Source organism: Oncorhynchus kisutch, linkage group LG3 (genome assembly GCF_002021735.2).
Source record: "Oncorhynchus kisutch isolate 150728-3 linkage group LG3, Okis_V2, whole genome shotgun sequence".
In the NCBI taxonomy this organism is placed as follows: domain Eukaryota; kingdom Metazoa; phylum Chordata; class Actinopteri; order Salmoniformes; family Salmonidae; genus Oncorhynchus; species Oncorhynchus kisutch.
The window spans coordinates 1772852-1793611 of NC_034176.2; the positions used below are offsets into that span (position 1 = coordinate 1772852).

General features: G+C 42.9%; 2 protein-coding genes across 3 annotated transcripts; one reads left to right on the forward strand and one right to left on the reverse strand.

Annotated features, from left to right (window-relative positions):
- On the reverse strand, positions 1-13635 carry LOC109881622 (E3 SUMO-protein ligase PIAS2). 2 transcript variants are annotated; one of them, XM_031816546.1, is made up of 13 exons: positions 13306-13635; positions 9402-9817; positions 8988-9075; positions 8373-8423; positions 8168-8258; positions 5476-5610; positions 5234-5339; positions 5046-5119; positions 4709-4869; positions 4191-4324; positions 1801-1984; positions 1523-1665; positions 1-870 (listed from the first exon to the last, which is right to left on the reverse strand). In XM_031816546.1, exons 2-13 carry the CDS (start codon positions 9511-9513, stop codon positions 641-643), a joined length of 1509 nt encoding a protein of 502 aa, XP_031672406.1. In that variant the 5' UTR covers positions 9514-9817; positions 13306-13635; the 3' UTR covers positions 1-640. The 2 variants fall into 2 exon arrangements, with proteins under 2 accessions (XP_031672406.1, XP_031672402.1); XM_031816542.1 differs by having other exon boundaries at positions 9387-9817.
- A 5325-nt stretch (positions 13636-18960) lies between these two features.
- On the forward strand, positions 18961-20309 carry LOC116361759 (repetitive proline-rich cell wall protein 2-like). Its single transcript, XM_031816112.1, has 2 exons — positions 18961-18968; positions 19640-20309. Exons 1-2 carry the CDS (start codon positions 18961-18963, stop codon positions 20307-20309), a joined length of 678 nt encoding a protein of 225 aa, XP_031671972.1.
- The last annotated feature ends 451 nt before the right edge of the window (positions 20310-20760 follow it).

Sequence of the window (20760 nt, forward strand, 5' to 3'; positions counted from 1 at the left end):
TTTAGGCTGTAACATAATATTTAATAAATCAATGGGGTATGAATACTCCGAATGTACCGTACAATGGGGTTTTACATAGTGTTGCTCCTTGAACACTTAATTAGTTAGTAAAACAACAATGAGCTGCCTTGGGATGACTCCTCCTAGGTACTGACACACAACCGTTTCAAACAATCCACACCATCAACCAGTCCCACTTCCATGTCAGTTCATCCAATAGAAAAGGCAATCTTCTGTTCCTCATTACCTCAGATCAACGCGGAGTCTGCAGGTGCGGAGTCTATGGGTGAGGCGGCCACCTCAGGTCAACGCGGAGTCTAGGTGTGGGGCCTCTAACTTTCTTAATCTTTCATCAACTCTGACCTACAAAGCAGGGGTCTGGCGAAAGGAATGTATCTTTACTGTCCCAGTGGTGAAGGCCACAGTCTGTCCCAGTGGTGAAGGCCTATGGACATGGTGCCATTTCTGATGCAGACTTTATTACATATATAGTGCACTACTTTCTGCTGTACGGACAAAAGTAGTGCACTATATAGGGATTAGGATTCCATTTCAGGACACAGCCAATTGAAGGCTTCTGATAGAAGGCTCCTGTGAGTGACAAGACAATCAGTCCAATGAGCTCACAGGGATCAGAGAATTAGTCCAAAGAGATGATGTCTGAGATGCTGTTGGACCCTACCCCGGTAATAACCCCAGTTTGGTAAGAAGAGGTGGAGAAGAGGTGGGAACTGGTGTCGTATTGGCTAGAAGAGGACACCAGGCCGGCGCTAGTGGTGGCACCCTGCAGGCTGCTGGTCAGGTTATCCAGGAACATGGGAGCTCTGTAATGCTGCGGGTCACCTTGGATCAGCGAGAACAGATCCAGACCTAGGTGAGAGGGGGGCGGAAAAGATAGTTTCACACTCCTCCTCTGAACGCACAAGCTACATCGCAGACACAGGCCATTACCAGACATTTAGACAAAGCATGTCATTGTTTGATCGGCAGGACAGAGGTCAAAGCTCCAAACAAGGTTTGCCAGAAATACTGGTTGCAGGATTCACTTCAATACATATTCCCTCCTGATTACGGAAACAAAGACTTACCCTGCATGTCCCTAGGGACAGGGCGACTTACCCTGCATGTCCCTAGGGACAGGGCGACTTACCCTGCATGTCCCTAGGGACAGGGCGACTTACCCTGCATGTCCCTAGGGACAGGGCGACTTACCCTGCATGTCCCTAGGGACAGGGCGACTTACCCTGCATGTCCCTAGGGACAGGGCGACTTACCCTGCATGTCCCTAGGGACAGGGCGACTTACCCTGCATGTCCCTAGGGACAGGGCGACTTACCCTGCATGTCCCTAGGGACAGGGCGACTTACCCTGCATGTCCCTAGGGACAGGGCGACTTACCCTGCATGTCCCTAGGGACAGGGCGACTTACCCTGCATGTCCCTAGGGACAGGGCGACTTACCCTGCATGTCCCTAGGGACAGGGCGACTTACCCTGCATGTCCCTAGGGACAGGGCGACTTACCCTGCATGTCCGTAGGGACGGTGGACAGGGTGGAGTGGTGGAAGGGGACTGTATAGTCGGCTAGTGAGTTCGTCAGGTAGGATGATGTGTCCAGGGCATGTACGTTTGGCAGGCACACTGTCGACGGCTGATAGGACAACACTCTGAGGATTAGAAACAGTCGAGAGATCCGAGTCAGACACAGCTTCATCATGTGGTTGATTTAAGGGGTCAATATGACCTCCAATCATAGACTAGTTACACTACACACACTAGTTACACTACACTAGTTAACTCACCCCTTGGCGTGCACCTCCTCGGTCTTGGACATGTAGAGGCATCGCTTCTTGAGTGGCGGGTCAGGGTCCTCCTCCTCCTCCTCCTCCTCCTCTGACGAGCTCTCTAGGGTCAGGTCGATCACGTCTGCCTTCTTATTGGTCGAGCTGGGCTCTCTGTGGGGAGGGACCACCGCACACTGACGTGCTGTGGGGGGGGGGGGGCGAGATTATGTTTTAAAATGTATTCATCAACGGGTTAAACTGTAGTTAAGAAATTCTGCAATTCTATGTGGGGTGTTAAGTGACTCAACAAGCTCTGGGAGAATTCCACAGGAAGTACTAACCCCGCCTTCTAACTACAGAAATGTGAATACATTGTGGCAGTTGTTAACCATGTGCAAATCCCAATACTGTGCGTTATATTACCGACATGAATCAAAACAGAGGTGGTGCCGTACTAAAGTTCAAATCTGTGGGACACCCATTGGACATTTCCCAGTACACACGTGCCCATTATATACACTTCATAGAAGTCAGCAGGATGAAGGCACCCTGTGTGTCTACGTCATTAGACATGCACATGTCTGAGGAGTGGACATGTCTGTTTATTTTTGTGCTATGGCCTAATATTTACTGTTGCTACGGTTACACCTATTGGGAATGTTCTAGAACATATGTGCCCATTACACATTTAAGTCATTAGATACCATTAGACATGCACCTGTCTGGGGAGTGTTACGGTTCTGATGTTTATACGCCCGAATGTGAAACCAAACTAAAATGAGTGCACGGCAGAAAGAGAATGGTGGCTACATGCCAGAGGGGACGAATCATTAACATCAAGAGGAGTTACTATGTGTGTGAGAATGAAACCTGTTAAAGAAGTGTCAAGGCTGGATAGGCAGTTACTTCATGAACCAGCTCAGCTTATATTACACCACTTTAGTATATTACATTACTTTAGTATTTTACACCACTTTGGTACATTACACCACTTTGGTACATTACACCACTTTGGTACATTACACCACTTTGGTATATTACACCACTTTGGTATATTACACCACTTTGGTATATTACACCACTTTGGTATATTACACCACTTTGGTATATTACACCACTTTGGTATATTACACCACTTTGGTATATTACACCACTTTGGTATATTACACCACTTTGGTATATTACACCACTTTGGTATATTAGTCTATTTGAACTGAGGCGCCGGTATTTGAAATATTATTGACTGAATATTTCCACAACGCTTTCTGCGAAACCCGCCAAAAATGGTGTTCCTAATTTCTCTCTTTGCGATAGGTATTCCTCAACCTATCAGAATAAGATAGCTGTGACATTGTATTGCCAAGAAGGATGGGGAAGTCCCAAGGGCGTTTTTCCTTCGGTCATTGTTTTCAGAGACACAAAGAAAAACAGCAGATTACAGAGTAGAGGCATGGGTTGGTGCAAATTCACCTTGCCACCCTAGCTCCATTGCGAGCGCTAGATTGGTAGCTGTAAGTGAATCCCTGACGCCATTTGCGGAGGCAACGAGCCGGGTGAGTGGCAGGGCAGAATTGACTGTGATTTAAAAACCACCAGAACTCAGTGGCTACAGCCCTACAATAGATAAAATCATAGCTAAATAACAGTGAATTAAAAATGTGTCCCATCCATCTTTCTGTGCAGCTGGCTAGCAGGCCACTAATTCACCCTCTCCTCTGTGCAGCTGGCTAGCAGGCCGTTAAGTCACGGTCTCCAAGGCTAATTATTTGTTGCAGTTTATCCTCCCATCACCAGAGTGACTCAACACCAGTTTAGACAAACTGGTATTAGACTAGTAGGCTTCTGTGTTGCTGTTTAGATTTTGTGAGAAAGGGTGTGGTGACCGCTGTGTGATGTGGTGGTACTGGACAAAATGTATTAATTGATTTGGTGCCATTATTGACAACGGATTAACATTGAAGGTTGCGGACAGGTCAATCACTTGAAAATGAGAACTCAGAAACGGTAAATCCTGTCCTCATGAAATAAAGTGTTCCTGAAAAGCTTCTCTGAACAAAGCACAGCATGCGTCACCACCCTACTGCACAGCATGCGTCACCACCCTACTGCACAGCATGCGCCACCACCCTACTGCACAGCATGCGCCACCACCCTACTGCACAGCATGCGCCACCACCCTACTGCACAGCATGCGCCACCACCCTACTGCACAGCATGCGCCACCACCCTACTGCACAGCATGCGCCACCACCCTACTGCACAGCATGCGCCACCACCCTATTGCACAGCATGCGCCACCACCCTAAGACGATTCATTGTTATTCCCGATTCTATTAATTTATATATATATATATATTAATTTATATATATTAATTTATATATATATATATATATATATATAGACTTACGTTCTATTTTTGGGATACAGGTTGAGGACACACTGAGGGCCTCTTTCCTTGGTCTCATGGGGCACCAGGTCCCATCCTCCTGGAACTTGATCTCATCCACATCGGAACAGTCGTTCAGAATCTCCATGAACAACCTGACAGACAGAGGGACAGAGTTCCATGTTCCAACAACCTTCTGTTTGACATTCCATAGAACACTACAGTTCTACACCTTTGAGCCGTTTTTGAACCTCGGCTAAAACACGGTAAAAGATCATTGCCGCTGCGATAACAGGCCTGTAAAATCAATTTATATGTTTTATTATTGAAATAGAATGTATCTAATGAGAAGTCTAACAGTAGTTTTCCCCTCACTGACCTGTCGATGAGGAGGCTCAGGTAGCAGCCTTTTTCTCAGACAGGACAGACCCAGGTATTATTATAGAGAGGGGTACCAACCCGTCGATGAGGCTCTCGTAGGGGGCCTTCTTATCACAGACAGGACAGACCCAGGTATTATTATAGAGAGGGGTACCAACCCGTCGATGATGAGGCTCTCGTAGGGGGCCTTCTTGTCACAGACAGGACAGACCCAAGTGGGCTTCTTCTCATTCATCTGCAGGTAGAGGGCTGCGTCGAAACACTGCAGGTGGGAACAGGTGAGAGCTCGACACGGCACTGTCAGACGCATCTTACCCAGCTGGAGAGATATGGGAGAGGGAGACGAGAGATGAGGGAGAGGAGAGATGAGGGAGGGAGGGACGAGAGGATAGTGTAAGAAGTAGAAGGAGAGTTAATAAATCAGTAAATCTTTCTGCAATGAAATCATATCAAACTGACTATCAGATGCACTTGTTTCCAGCAGGTTTTACTTACAGGGCACATGAGAGACACTCTCAGACTGGTTGTAGCAATCTCACTGTCAGGGTCTGCTGTCAGCTTCTCTTTTACTGCAAGAGGAAGATATCAGGGGCATTATAGATTAAACACAGTAACGTGTGGAAGCAAGCGTGTATGAGCACAAGCGTGTGACCATATGAGCACGCGTGTGTGTGCGCGCTTACTCAGTGCTCTGGAGTGGTCTGGATTTCTGATGCCCTTCATCCTGAGCCTCTGCAGCAGTAGAGGTGAGGTGAGCTGTCTCACCAGGTACACCAACACAGAGTACGTCTGAAACAAGTCAGAAATAGAATTATACGTCTCTGCTTGAACAACATCAGGCTGATGACGGCTATAATGCAGAAAGTTGCCACTACTAGAAATAAAATAATGAAGAGTACGTTGATCCTCAACGTTAGTTGCTTACCTTTCCGATTTCAGGTGCCCACGTTATAGAGATCTGATTGGGTACTGCAGAGGACAATCTGACCAATGAGGTGATGTTTAAAGGTCTTCCTGGTCTCTTCTGTTCCACTCCATTTTTAGGGGGAGGGGCATAACCCTAATAACAAAACATGACAGTATCAGCATTACCAACTTTTCCATCAAGTTCATTCCTTTAAAAAAGTTGAGCTTATGCTGCGACCGTTAGAATGCCACAATCTACAATCTAGTTAGTGGTAGATGGTGGCATTCTGTCATTGCACCACACTATCACAAGAGAGAGTTAGAACGCTGATCTATCAGTCGTCTAAACTGTGGAAATTAATGGAGGTGTGAATGCTTTAGTCTGAATCTCTCCTCTCTGGCACTAGAGTTCTGCATCAGGAAAATAATGTATTCGCTGGAGGCGGAGTTGAGGGAACTTGGGTAAATACAAAACAGCTCAATTACACTTGATATGTGGACGGACATTTTTTTTTAAATAGGAAGTGGGCTTTTGGTTTCTCTCCCTCTAAAAACAGAAATAAAATCCCTGTAAATAACAAACGGTCTTCATTTACCACAGAGTGGAATAGTGAGTCTATATAAAGGGGAGTTTCTGAAACACGGAGTCCTTCTTTGGCGACGTTAGACTACTGATAGATGATGTGGTCAGTCAGAGTTGAGTTCTATTGTAAAGTTTAGCCTAATGGCCAAAAAAAAGGGCAAACTTGCAATGTATTCGATACTAAAGATGTACATTTCTAACTTAATATCACAGACCAGATTTGCCCCAACGAAAAAAATGCATCAACCCGTAGAAATATATGAATTATTAACCATGCATTATAAATTGTATAAAAGCCCCTTAGATATTATTATAGAGTCGACTAAATTTTTTATATAGAGTCGACTAAATTTTTTATAAATCTACAAAGGCATTTATTGATCTGCCAGTATTTTAATTTAGAGATTCCGGTAAACTCTGATGTTTCCTACCAACATTAATTATTGGATTATTCACCATGGCAACCACAAGTTAGTATTACAAATACAACTTATTTCTCCATGGCTTTTGTGGGGGTCAGACCGTTCTCATTTGCAGGGATTTGTGCATTTTTTACTAAATGGAAGTCAGAACAAATACTTCTCACTTTAATAATATCCCTGTTATATTTAAATACACATTTATGGTATGTAGAGGGTTAACTTTCTTCACTAGTTATTTTTTTGGAAGCATTTTGAAAACATATTTTCAAACACTTTTTTCATTAAGTGTAGCAGGCTGTGAACAATTGCAGACAATGTTTCCACTCTGAGAATGGTAAATTAATAATTAATATATTCATTCACTACATTGGAATACAAAAGAAGCCATCCACCCTTTATGGACTACCAGCAGGACAATAGACTCGTTATGGACAATCGACTCTTGATTAATTTAGGGACTTTAAAATGTATTAATGGATGTTTGAGAGGCATGTCACTTCACCCATCTCTTTGCATAGCCCACCACATGCACCGTTTTCTAACCTCATCTGGATGGACCCATAACGAATTACTGTGGGAATAAACATCAATGAATGACAGAAATATTGGAATAAAGTAAGCTAATGAAGGCAACAAATGGTTGCTTACTGAAACACCCAAGGTCATCCAATTGTTACAATAGGATTTAAAGCAATAGCCAACCCGCGTGTGGTCAACTATTTCAGCACCGTTTCGCGCTGCTCTGAGACAAGCATGGTGACTGGTCTTGATAAATCAATTAGATTTTTATTTTTCACGGAATCTCCGTTTGGGTATTGGTTAGACTAGAATTAGGGTGTGGAAATGTTAGGATCATTTTGCTCTTCACTCAGACACTTAGTAACCTAGTCCTACTCCTGACCAGCCACGTTGTACAGCGCCATATTGACCTAATGGAAACCCTGAGGCCTACATAGGCTACTGTAAAATGCATTTTTGTTGGTCTTGGAATAGAAACACCATAATATTAATAATTTAATTAAGCAACATTTCTAACATTATAAAAACAACAAATACAATAATTTAAATAAATTATCAATCCCACAGTCTGTTCTAACAAAAAGACGATTTAAAGTCTCACAGCAAATATTAAAAACAGTCAAATGCATTCGCAAATTCTATCGCTTTAGCCAACATGTTACGGTTTATTAATTGTTTAATTAAAGGTTCCCATTGTGAGTTTTTTTATATAACTAAAATGCTTGACTGTATTTAAAGATATGGATACTTGTATGCTTTATGTAGCCTTATCAAGTAAGCCTTTATGCCAATAAGTAAGTTACGCTATAACAGCTACAGTGAACAGGACTCTTAAACCTACAGCACCAAGCCATGTCAATAACGTCACTTCTCAAAGATGCCCTCTGGTGCTGGCTACAACAGCTGACAGTTAAATAACGTGGAATTCTACAGCACCAAGCAAGCTGTATGATGCAACTTTTTTTAAAGAAACACTGTTAAAAAAACAAACAATTAAGTTACCTTATGTTATACATATAACCGCATAGAAATAAAATAATGTTTATGAATTATAAATCAGGGCCCATATTCACAAATAGTCTCACAATAGACGGTGCTGATCTAGGATCAGTTTTTCTGTTTAGATTATAATGAACAAGATAACATGGAAAGTAGGGACCTAGATCAGCTGAGAAACCAGTACATACCGGAAGGGGGAACAGCTTCCCATTGACTTTAATGCAGAGACTGTTTGGGTAGTTGTCTTCTTGGGGACAACTGGTTTCTGAAAGACAGAACCTAAAAAGGGAGCAGAAAGACAAACATTTCCCAGAAAGCAGTTTCTTAGTAAATCTGTTCCTGGGGCTCGAGGCATCTACATGCGCACTGGAACCACATTCATTACATTCTCACCTCAGTTGTATCTGAACCATATAGTCTCTTCTGCCACCTGGTAAAAAGTCCCTTTAAGAAAGAACAATCAATACAATTAGAAACAGAACTACTATGGGATGCTGCAGGAAGACTCGAGTAGGGTAAGAGTAGAGCGGGGTAGGAGTATAGCAGGGTAGGAGTATAGCAGGGTAGGAGTATAGCAGGGTAGGAGTATAGCAGGGTAGAGATAGAGCAGGAGTATAGCAGGGTAGGAGGTTAGCGTGGTAGAAGTAGCGCAGGGTACGCTAGAGTAGGAGTTTAGCAAGGTAGGAGTATAGCAGGGTAGCAGTAGAGCACACTAGAGTAGGAGTATAGCAGGGTAGGAGTAGAGTAGGAGTATAGCAAGGTAAGAGGTTAGCGTGGTAGAAGTAGCGCAGGGTACGCTAGAGTAGGAGTATAGCAAGGTAGTAGCAGGGTAGAAGTAGAGCAGGGTACGCTAGAGTAGGAGTATAGCAGGGTAGCAGTAGAGCAGGGTATGAGTAGAGTAGGAGTAGAGCAGGGTAGGAATAGAGCAGGGTAGGAGTAGAGTAGGAGTAGAGCAGGGTAGGAATAGAGCAGGGTAGGAGTTTTATAGTGAAATCGAGGAGGCCATACCTGGAGATGCACACCTCCCTGACTTGTTGAGGCGTCAAGGCGAAGATGAAGTACTTATCTTGGTTGTATCTCTGAACACCACTGGCTCCTAATAAAGACGTCAGATTGTGACAAGATGAAAAAAAAAAAACATTGACACTTCATTGCAGTCTTCGGTCAGTAATGTCAAGCCTGGCCAGTATCCAGATTACCAGAAATCTATTAATGATATTGACAACAATCACTCGACCTATGACTACAGGATGGTTTCACACTCAAAAAATATGGAATAGACAACAAGGGACAGATTGTGACCAACATGAACAAACGGCACCCAATCAGACTCTAGCAGTAAATCATTCACGTCACCAGAAACATAAAGCCCAGTAATATGGCAGAGGTCCACCTAGATTGATTTACCAGAGACACACTGACCCAAGCTGGAGGGTTTGACGAGGATATCCAACACGTCGTAGAACGGGAGAGACTTCATCTGGATGTCTGGGTGGACCGGAGGGATGAGAGGGGCGGGCTGCTGGAGGTTCATCCTCAACTCCTTATTGGTCTCCTCGTCAAGCACCAGCGAATCACCAGACAAGACCAGTGAATCAGAGACCGGGTCAGAGTCCAGGGTCACTGAGGTCAGAACACCTCCTTCCTCTGCCTAGAAGAACGTTGACTTGATGGACACTAAGTCAGGGAGACTACTGTCTACCGCCTTGGGATGACACAGTTGATTCGATTCCTTGATGGTGAACTGGACGGCAGAAGGCGTTCTTTAGGGGGTGCTTGCGACCGCTCGTGTTTTTTAACACTTGTAGCTACGACACTCTGAAACTGGATACCATGCTCTGGAAGACATGAGGATACACATGTCAATATAAGGCAGCAATGTTCATCTGTTTAAACAGTGTAAGGAATGACGAGGCTAGTCGTCTGTTTAAACAGTGTAAGGAATGACGAGGCTAGTCGTCTGTTTAAACAGTGTAAGGAATGACGAGGCTAGTCGTCTGTTTAAACAGTGTAAGGAATGACGAGGCTAGTCGTCTGTTTAAACAGTGTAAGGAATGACGAGGCTAGTCGTCTGTTTAAACAGTGTAAGGAATGACGAGGCTAGTCGTCTGTTTAAACAGTGTAAGGAATGACGAGGCTAGTCGTCTGTTTAAACAGTGTAAGGAATGACGAGGCTAGTCGTCTGTTTAAACAGTGTAAGGAATGACGAGGCTAGTCGTCTGTTTAAACAGTGTATATGAATGACGAGGCTAGTCGTCTGTTTAAACAGTGTATATGAATGACGAGGCTAGTCGTCTGTTTAAACAGTGTATATGAATGACGAGGCTAGTCGTCTGTTTAAACAGTGTATATGAATGACGAGGCTAGTCGTCTGTTTAAACAGTGTATATGAATGACGAGGCTAGTCGTCTGTTTAAACAGTGTAAGGAATGACGAGGCTAGTCGTCTGTTTAAACAGTGTATATGGGCCATGCTTGAGCACCGTTATGCGTGTACTTCCTTGACCGCTAAGTATCTGAAATTAGTTGAGAATAAGGCCAGAGCCATTCGACCAGATCAAACTCCAACTCTGTTCCTGGAGAGGTACCCTCCTGTAGGTTTTAACTCCAACCCTGTTCCTGGAGAGGTACCCTCCTGTAGGTTTTAACTCAAACCCTGTTCCTGGAGAGGTACCCTCCTGTAGGTTTTAACTCAAACCCTGTTCCTGGAGAGGTACCCTCCTGTAGGTTTTAACTCAAACCCTGTTCCTGGAGAGGTACCCTCCTGTAGGTTTTAACTCCAACCCTGTTCCTGGAGAGGTACTCTCCTGTAGTTTCACACTCCAACCCTGATCTAGCGCACCTTATTCTAATAATTAGCTGGTTGATAAACTGAATCAAGGTAGTCACAACTGGGGTTGGAGCAAAAACCCACAGCAGGGTATCTCTCCAGGAACAGGGTTGGAGCAAAAACCTACAGCTGGGTAGCTCTCCAGGAACAGGGTTGGAGCCCTGTCCTAACAACTGATCAACTCAGCTAGCAAACCTAGTGAGACCAATAACGCATCTGGGGTGTATTCATTACTCCTATTGTTGCAAAACATTTTGCAACAGAAACCATTTACGGCAAACGCGGGAGAGTTCCATCTTGTTCTTAAAACAGAAGTTGTAGTTCAGTCGGGTCTCCTTTTAACCCTTTGACGCGTACGCTCACGATGTTTGTGATCATGTTTTTTTTGTGATCGTCAGATTGTGACATGATGCAAATGTGATTGGTACAGTAGCAACAAACAGAAAAAACACAAGTAAGCGACCTAACAGCTGGACTTGTTTACAATGTACCACATCTCTAGTGAGCACAAGGGACTAATGTAATGTTGTTTAAAAAATAAATGTGTGTCAGCTAAACTAACAGCAGCTACATTCTTTATGGTGGCAGCCATGTTTGTTTTAATTTAGCAAACGAAAACTCCCTAATCCATAATGCCGCATTAAAACAGAATCCATGTCAAATAACTTTTGTTATTCCTTGATTTGTCACGCAGTTCAGTTTTATCATTTGGCTAGGGAAAACATGATTTGACTATTTCAACAACCTTTAGCGCAATGTGTAGAATAATGTAGACTAAAGAGCACAATTTGGGTTGTTACATTACATGACTTTTTACAGGAATACACTGTATAGTTAGTAATAGTTGAAGTTTCTATTTGTGAACATGTTTTGGAAGGAGAACAGTAACTGGTCCACCCACGTAACATCCCGTAGATGGCGCCAACGCATAAACCTAGATCATTCTGTCTAGCTCCATTGTTTAAGATAATGTTATCTACAACCTCGCTTCACTCATACCACGGTCTCTGCATACAATATAGCTGATTACACGCACCATTCAATCTGATCAAACGACCTCACTTTGTTGCTTACAGGACTTCATCCTCCTCGACCAGGCTAAAATCTCTCCAAACCATAATACTAACCGCGTTGGATGACATCTTCCTCACTAGGTGACGACGCAGTGGTGATAAATTAAATTAATTTAAAAAATGTTGAACTAGTATTTAGGATGTCAGCCTTAGCTGGAATATGTAATACATGCTCATACTCCGCTCACTTTTTTAATGCCACTATTGTATCAAATCCACCGGATTTAAGGCCTCAGGTTTACCGCTCACACACAACCCCTCAGACAGGCTAAAACCAAAGCCTCTTTCAGATAATAATATAGATATAATAATTACACAAGAATACTATAGATAATCACTGCTACAGGAAGAAAGTTTAATAAAGCCTCATATGAAGCAGACTACGGTATTGATACGTTGAGGGGTGTAGAGAATAGAGGCAAAATACAACAATCAAATTCAGGAACAGCAGCATTGAATCCCGGTACCGCGTGAAGAAACGAATCGCCCTGTCAGGACCGTAAATAACATTTCGAATTTACGCGGGACGAATTTAATAAAATTAAAATACTGGATGAAGTCGGGATTTCACTCCACTTTAGGAGCATGGAAGAAGAGATCATTTATAGACAGGCAAGTTTGTGCCACATACTTTGCAGACAATTCAGATTGGCATGGCAACGCATGGAAACCATACAATTCAAATTATTCTACAAACTTCCATTTAATGAACCTAACAGCTTTTTAGGTAACGTTAAAGCGATGAGTAAACTTTTGTATTTTATTTTTTATCTGTTTGCAAAACGTTTCGCAACAGAATCGGTGTAATACATACACCTCTGACTCGATTGGTGGCTAGTTAAACGTTGGCTAGCTCGCTAACTAGCTGCTATACAAGTTAGCTTTCATGTAGCTAACTAAAGTACCTTATATTGATTATTCTATTACAGTAATGTTTACAAAATTTAAATAATGGCGGACTAAAAATGTTTTGTCTACAAGCTAAAAAAATCCCCTGGAAGTACCCGGCCTTATTTTATACCCATGTGTAGTTAGCCAACAGCTGTCCGTATCTAGCTATGCTAATACTATGCTAATGCTATGCTAGTCCACACATTGAATGTTAATATAGGTAACAGATAACATGCTGCCTGTTATATGCAGTAAAACAATGTTTAACTATATTAGCTAGTTAATAAACCAATTTAGTGACTTTGGCTTTACTAACCCGATGGCTAATTGTTAGGAAGCGGCATGTTAACTAGGTAAAACAACATACATGCCTCATTCCACGGTTTATACATGTTTCCCCCCACCCCTGCTACATAAAGGAAAGTCCAGCGCCTGTAAACCTTAAACGGACACGAAACATTTATTTAAAAAACAAAATAGCGAAATCAACCCTTGTGCAGCAGCCTATCAATATATATATATTTTTTGCCTACCCGTAGCGCCTTAAATTCCGCCACTTTCTCGTCGGTCGGACCGGAGACCTCCACGTCATGTGACCGGGGGGTTTATTCTTCTTCTACTATGGGGCTTAACGGCGGCTGGCAGCCAATGTTAATGGTTGCATTACCTCCACCAGCTGGAACCTGGGGGGATTAAATAAGAAAACTAAAGGTATCCCCTCAGCCCTCAAATTAAGTGGACACTCCTGATGACGTCTGACGAGTATACACTTGCAAGGCAAGGGGGGACAGGAAGGAATAGTTTTTAAAAAATGGATCCCCCTTGCCCGGAAATTCGTCACTAGTTAATTCCGCAATGATTGTGTTTTCAGGTAGCTTGTGGACGCTTTATATGCGTTGCAGTCAAGTATGATTTCATGTCTACTTATATTAAATATATAATTATTAATATACATCTACTGTATGATAGCTAGTAAATGTATTAGCTAACTAACGTTAGCCTGCCTACTGTATGATAGCTAGTAAATGTATTAACTAACGTTAGCCTGCCTACTGTATGATAGCTAGTAAATTTATTAGCTAGCTAATGTTAGCCTGCCCAGCTGGAACTTCTGAAGAAGGAAAATGTTTTATTTCTACAATTTCAAAAAGTTAACTAAACAAAAACATCATTATTTTTACGAGATGTGTTTGTGCATTAATATTATTTGTTTTTACTTATTTACATTCGTTTTTAATAACACTTGTATGTTGACTCCATATTGATGTTGAGGTTTTACATTTTGGCTGACTTATCTTAGTGGATGTACAATCATCGCAAATTGAATTATGGGGCGTTTCAGGTTCTGAAGTGAACATAATTGTACACTCTCAAACTCCATTAAAAACGAGGGCTGAGGGGCTTACGTTGCAAACTTGCCTTGCTTGGCTAATCATTTGGACCTATGACAAATATGGCCACGAGGATTCCCCCAAGGGCTGAGGGCTAGGGCTATCTACTTTAAATTTGAAACGCAAACTTTCAGGTAAAATAACAACCAATGTTTATAGTCCGGCACAGTGGACAGGTCATATTTCCCATAAAACCTAGTGTTAAAACCCAGCAATATCATTTTTTAGTCTGGGATTTTAGAACTACTTCATGTAAGGTCTGTGTTTGGTGTCGTCTCACCCTGGTGTGATGTTTAGATAACCTGGTCTGTGTTTGGTGTCGTCTCACCCTGGCGTGATGTTTAGATAACCTAGTCTGTGTTTGGTGTCGTCTCACCCTGGTGTGATGTTTAGATAACCTGGTCTGTGTTTGATGTTGTCTCACCCTGGTGTGATGTTTAGATAACCTGGTCTGTGTTTGGTGTCGTCTCACCCTGGTGTGATGTTTAGATAACCTGGTCTGTGTTTGGTGTCGTCTCACCCTGGTGTGATGTTTAGATAACCTGGTCTGTGTTTGGTGTCGTCTCACCCTGGTGTGATGTTTAGATAACCTAGTCTGTGTTTGGTGTCGTCTCACCCTGGTGTGATGTTTAGATAACCTGGTCTGTGTTTGGTGTCGTCTCACCCTGGTGTGATGTTTAGATAACCTGGTCTGTGTTTGGTGTTGTCTCACCCTGGTGTGATGTTTAGATAACCTAGTCTGTGTTTGGTGTCGTCTCACCCTGGTGTGATGTTTAGATAACCTAGTCTGTGTTTGGTGTCGTCTCACCCTGGTGTGATGTTTAGATAACCTAGTCTGTGTTTGGTGTCGTCTCACCCTGGTGTGATGTTTAGATAACCTGGTCTGTGTTTGGTGTCGTCTTACCCTGGTGTGATGTTTAGATAACCTGGTCTGTGTTTGGTGTTGTCTCACCCTGGTGTGATGTTTAGATAACCTAGTCTGTGTTTGGTGTCGTCTCACCCTGGTGTGATGTTTAGATAACCTGGTCTGTGTTTGGTGTCGTCTCACCCTGGTGTGATGTTTAGATAACCTGGTCTGTGTTTGGTGTCGTCTCACCCTGGTGTGATGTTTAGATAACCTAGTCTGTGTTTGGTGTCGTCTCACCCTGGTGTGATGTTTAGACAACCTGGTCTGTGTTTGGTGTCGTCTCACCCTGGTGTGATGTTTAGATAACCTAGTCTGTGTTTGGTGTCGTCTCACCCTGGTGTGATGTTTAGATAACCTAGTCTGTGTTTGGTGTCGTCTCACCCTGGTGTGATGTTTAGATAACCTAGTCTGTGTTTGGTGTCGTCTCACCCTGGTGTGATGTTTAGATAACCTAGTCTGTGTTTGGTGTCGTCTCACCCTGGTGTGATGTTTAGATAACCTAGTCTGTGTTTGGTGTCGTCTCACCCTGGTGTGATGTTTAGATAACCTAGTCTGTGTTTGGTGTCGTCTCACCCTGGTGTGATGTTTAGTTAGATAACCTAGTCTGTGTTTGGTGTCGTCTCACCCTGGTGTGATGTTTAGATAACCTAGTCTGTGTTTGGTGTCGTCTCACCCTGGTGTGATGTTTAGATAACCTGGTCTGTGTTTGGTGTCGTCTCACCCTGGTGTGATGTTTAGATAACCTGGTCTGTGTTTGGTGTCGTCTCACCCTGGTGTGATGTTTAGATAACCTGGTCTGTGTTTGGTGTCGTCTCACCCTGGTGTGATGTTTAGTTAGATAACCTAGTCTGTGTTTGGTGTCGTCTCACCCTGGCGTGACGTTTAGATAACCTGGTCTGTGTTTGGTGTCGTCTCACCCTGGTGTGATGTTTAGATAACCTGGTCTGTGTTTGGTGTCGTCTCACCCTGGTGTGATGTTTAGATAACCTGGTCTGTGTTTGGTGTCGTCTCACCCTGGTGTGATGTTTAGATAACCTAGTCTGTGTTTGGTGTCGTCTCACCCTGGCGTGATGTTTAGATAACCTAGTCTGTGTTTGGTGTCGTCTCACCCTGGTGTGATGTTTAGTTAGATAACCTAGTCTGTGTTTGGTGTTGTCTCACCCTGGTGTGATGTTTAGATAACCTAGTCTGTGTTTGGTGTCGTCTCACCCTGGTGTGATGTTTAGATAACCTAGTCTGTGTTTGGTGTCGTCTCACCCTGGTGTGATGTTTAGATAACCTAGTCTGTGTTTGGTGTCGTCTCACCCTGGTGTGATGTTTAGATAACTGTAATTCTCTCTCGGACAAGCTGAGTTTTATCAATATATTCACCTCAATTTGCTCTCAACAATTTGAAATGCTGATTTACAACAGAGAAGACCTCAGCAAGACTACAAATTCCTGCAGGAAGCTCCTGCACGTCATCTCTAGCCAACACTGTTAGCTACCGTTCACCAGAGGGATCAGAGACCTGTGTCCAATCAATGAACTTCTTATGTCCCCGCCGTGTCTAGTCTTGACCGTTCGTTCATGCAGCTTTACTATTCTGATCAGAGTTCTGATCATGGATTTCCGAACACATCATGCATCTACCTGTAAATATGTCCACAGTGTCTGGATTTACTTTCCCCGAGTTATTTTCAAATGCCAGTATGCATTCTACAAACAGTGGAATGGGCATAATATGATAACAACACAACAACAACTGATGGCAGTAGCTAACTAAGCAGCTACCCTCTGTACCTAACTATTGTAGGTAACTAGCCAGCTAACATCTGTAGCTAGTTTCAAATGCCAGTATGCATTCTACAAACAGTGGAATGGGCATAATATGATAACAACACAACAACAACTGATGGCAGTAGCTAACTAAGCAGCTACCCTCTGTACCTAACTATTGTAGGTAACTAGCCAGCTAACATCTGTAGCTAGTTTCAAATGCCAGTATGCATTCTACAAACAGTGGAATGGGCATAATATGATAACAACACAACAACAACTGATGGCAGTAGCTAACTACTGTAGCTAACTAAGCAGCTACCCTCTGTACCTAACTATTGTAGGTAACTAGCCAGCTAACTAGTCAGCTAACATCTGTAGCTAGCAAGCAACGCTAAAGGGTTTGCAAACTGGTTAGCATAACTCAAGCCAAAAATAAATGTTTTCTACATATTAGCTAGCTGGCTGGCATTTATGAGTACAGCGAACACACTCCTCACATGTTAGGAACGTATTTTCTCTAATGTTAATGAAAAGGTGCCTCTCGGTCTCAAAACACATGTGGGAAGATTTTTTCTGTGGGACACGTTTTCTGAAGACATGTAGGAGGAGTGCTGGTGACATCGCCCACAAAATGCGCATTTCGGTAGACTGATTTGAGTCCAGACAGAGGTGAAATCTGCACACAATGCATCCTTCACCACCACCTGAAGTGGCCAGCTAGATCTGAACACAATGAGACCATCTAGACCCGTCTTTTCAATGCGGTCTTCGTTTTCTGATAGCAGAACTCGCACGTAAGTGTCAAGTTTAGACACAACCAGTCTTAGCTAGCCACTGGCTACACTCTAGTTTGCTAGTTAGCAGAACAGTAGATCAAACAATTGCTTTTGTTTTACTTAGCCTAGATAATTGTTTGTACAGTTAATCAAGTTTGATGTCTATTTGAAGTGGCAACCCAACATTCAGAGCCCCACCTGTTTTGAGCCCCACCTGTTTTTGTTAGTTTGTGTCACATATCAGTTTGCAAACAATGTAAAAAACAAATTTATTGAGTGAATAAAGTCACAAACAAACATGGTCTCTTTCTTGCTTTCTTGAGTAAGGCAGCTCAAACATGCAAGTGTATTCTCTAGTTGCGCCGTGATAAGCTCAGTGTTCTGTCACTCATGGGAACACTACATCACCACAAAATCTACAGGGAGAATTCCAGGTGAAGCTGGTTGAGAGAATGCCAAGCTGCAACGCTGTTATCAAGGAAAAGGGTGGCTATTTGAAGAATCTCAAATATAAAATATATTTGGATTAGTTTAACACTTTATTTGGTTACTCCATGGTTCCATATGTGTTATTTCATAGTTTTGATGTCTTCACTATTATTCTACAATGTTGAAAATTTTAATAACCCTTACACAAATCCACAAAGAGTCAGTAGAAACCACATTTGTATAAGCAAGTCAGCCATATCAGTTATGTTGTTTTAAAAGGCAGTAAATGACACTGAACAAACTGTTTTGCTTGCCAGACAAGGCTCCGCTGATAGCCAGGTGTAGCAGTGGTAAGGATTCACTGCATGGTGCTGAAAAGAAAGCTCTGCTGATAGCCAGGTGTAGCGGTGGTAAGGATTCACTGCATGGTGCTGAACAGAAGGCTCCGCTGATAGCCAGGTGTAGCAGTGGTAAGGATTCACTGCATGGTGCTGAAAAGAAAGCTCTGCTGATAGCCAGGTGTAGTGGTGGTAAGGATTCACTGCATGGTGCTGAACAGAAGGCTCTGCTGATAGCCAGGTGTAGCGGTGGTAAGGATTCACTGCATGGTGCTGAACAGAAGGCTCCGCTGATAGCCAGGTGTAGCAGTGGTAAGGATTCACTGCATGGTGCTGAAAACAAGGCTCCGCTGATAGCCAGGTGTAGTGGTGGTAAGGATTCACTGCATGGTGCTGAACAGAAGGCTCTGCTGTTGGGACAGCTTTATGTTGGCCCTAATAACGAATGGTCTATCAGCACGGTAGGATTCAATGGCTTTAGTTCATTCTTACATGTTCTGTTTGATTTGCTTTTGAAAGCAAATGTTGAATTGAAAACATTATTGGCATTGTTGTATTCGATTTCCATAATAGCAAGTTGGGACTGATGGTTCGGTTAGCTAAACTAGTGAGTCTGTTTATTACCAAGGCTACTGTAGCTATCTAGGAAACTTGCTAGCTACTTCAGTGTATGTTCAACACATTTCTACCTGCAAATGAACACATTTCTAGTGGCAAATATGTTAAATTATAGCCTTGGTATGAAAAGGAAATCAACTCAGGGCTCTATGTGTTAGCCCACATTCCCCAGAGGGCCGAGTGTCTGCAGCCTTTCACTCTTACCTTGTACTTGATGAATTCAGGTCACTAATTAGTAAAGAACTCACCTCACCTGGTTGTCGAGGCCTTAATTGAAAGAAAAAAGGAAAAGCCAGCTGTCACTGGGCCGGATTAGCCCCTCGTTGATTATCCCTTACATAGCCCATGCTCTATAGTGGCTAATGAGAGAGAGAGTGTGTGTGGTGTGTGAGCTCCTACATGTGACTTGGTGAAGATTTACCATGGACACTAAACCAACACCCCTGGGGCTCTTCTGGGCATAGGCATGGTCCTCAGATATATTTGACACGGTCTATAAAAATCAGGTCACCATTTAACGTACTCTAGTCTAAAGTACATTTGGTACAATTATTTTTTATTATTTTTATTAATATTTTCCAAATTCATGACGATGTTTACTTGGGTGACTTCCTCATGTCTCCTTTTCCGTGAAATGCGTAATTCAGGCTGGAGAATGTACCCATCCAGAATGTACCCATCCAGATTGTACCCATCCAGATTGTACCTGTCCAGATTGTACCCTTCCAGATTGTACCCTTCCAGATTTCACCTGTCCAGAATGTACCTGTCCAGATTGTACCTGTCCAGATTGTACCCATCCAGAATGTACCCTTCCAGATTGTACCCTTCCAGATTGTACCTGTCCAGATTGTACCTGTCCAGATGTCACCTGTCCAGATTTTACCCTTCCAGATTGTACACATCCAGAATGTACCCTTCCAGATTGTACCCTTCCAGATTGTACCTGTCCAGATTGTACCTGTCCAGATTTCACCTGTCCAGATTGTACCCTTCCAGATTGTATCTGTCCAGAATGTACCTGTCCAGATTGTACCTGTCCAGAATGTACCTGTCCAGATTGTACCTTTCCAGATTGTACCCATCCAGATTGTACCTGTCCAGATTGTACCTGTTCAGATTGTACCCTTCCAGATTGTACCCTTCCAGATTGTATCTGTCCAGAATGTACCTGTCCAGATTGTACCTGTCCAGAATGTACCTGTCCAGATTGTACCTTTCCAGATTGTACCCTTCCAGAATGTACCTGTCCAGATTTTACCTGTCCAGATTGTACCTGTCCAGCTCCAGGTCGTCCAGCAGAACCACTTCATATAAGACAAATTGGTCAGAGTATCCTGTCCAAGGCAGATCAACATTCATCTTGACTTCTTCACAAGCTTTAAGTCAACAGTTTAAATTGCCTTTAGAAGCTGTCCTTCGTGAGGGCTGAAGGGCATTTTTGTAGATTGCGTAGGTTGGAATGTGTTGCCAGGACATCAAGATCTCAGCATTGTCCCCTGGAGATTCTGCTCTCAATAGGAACTTTATGCTGTAAACAACTGCACAGGGCCACATCACAACAGCCCATCCACCCAAGCTAGAAAAGGTTCAATTAAATAATTGATTAACTGATCTATTTGTCTTGATATTGTCTAAGGCAAAATATAAGCGTTTACAAAAAAACAAAGCAGCATACTTTGACACCATTAATCAATTCAGTACAACAGAATAATCAATTCAACACAACAGATTAATCACTTTGATGCAACAGATTAATCAATTCAAT

What these genes read in the sequence shown, in the direction of transcription:
- LOC109881622 (XM_031816542.1), bottom strand. Translation starts at nt 9,513, where the DNA reads ATGAACCTCCAGCAGCCCGCCCCTCTCATCCCTCCGGTCCACCCAGAC. An exon ending in CTTGGGTCAGTGTGTCTCTG is followed by an intron (nt 9,076 to 9,386) that starts GTAAATCAATCT and finishes CGTCTTTATTAG; the next exon opens with GAGCCAGTGGTGTTCAGAGA. An exon ending in GAGAGCCTCATCATCGACGG is followed by an intron (nt 4,325 to 4,708) that starts GTTGGTACCCCT and finishes TCTGTCTGTCAG; the next exon opens with GTTGTTCATGGAGATTCTGA.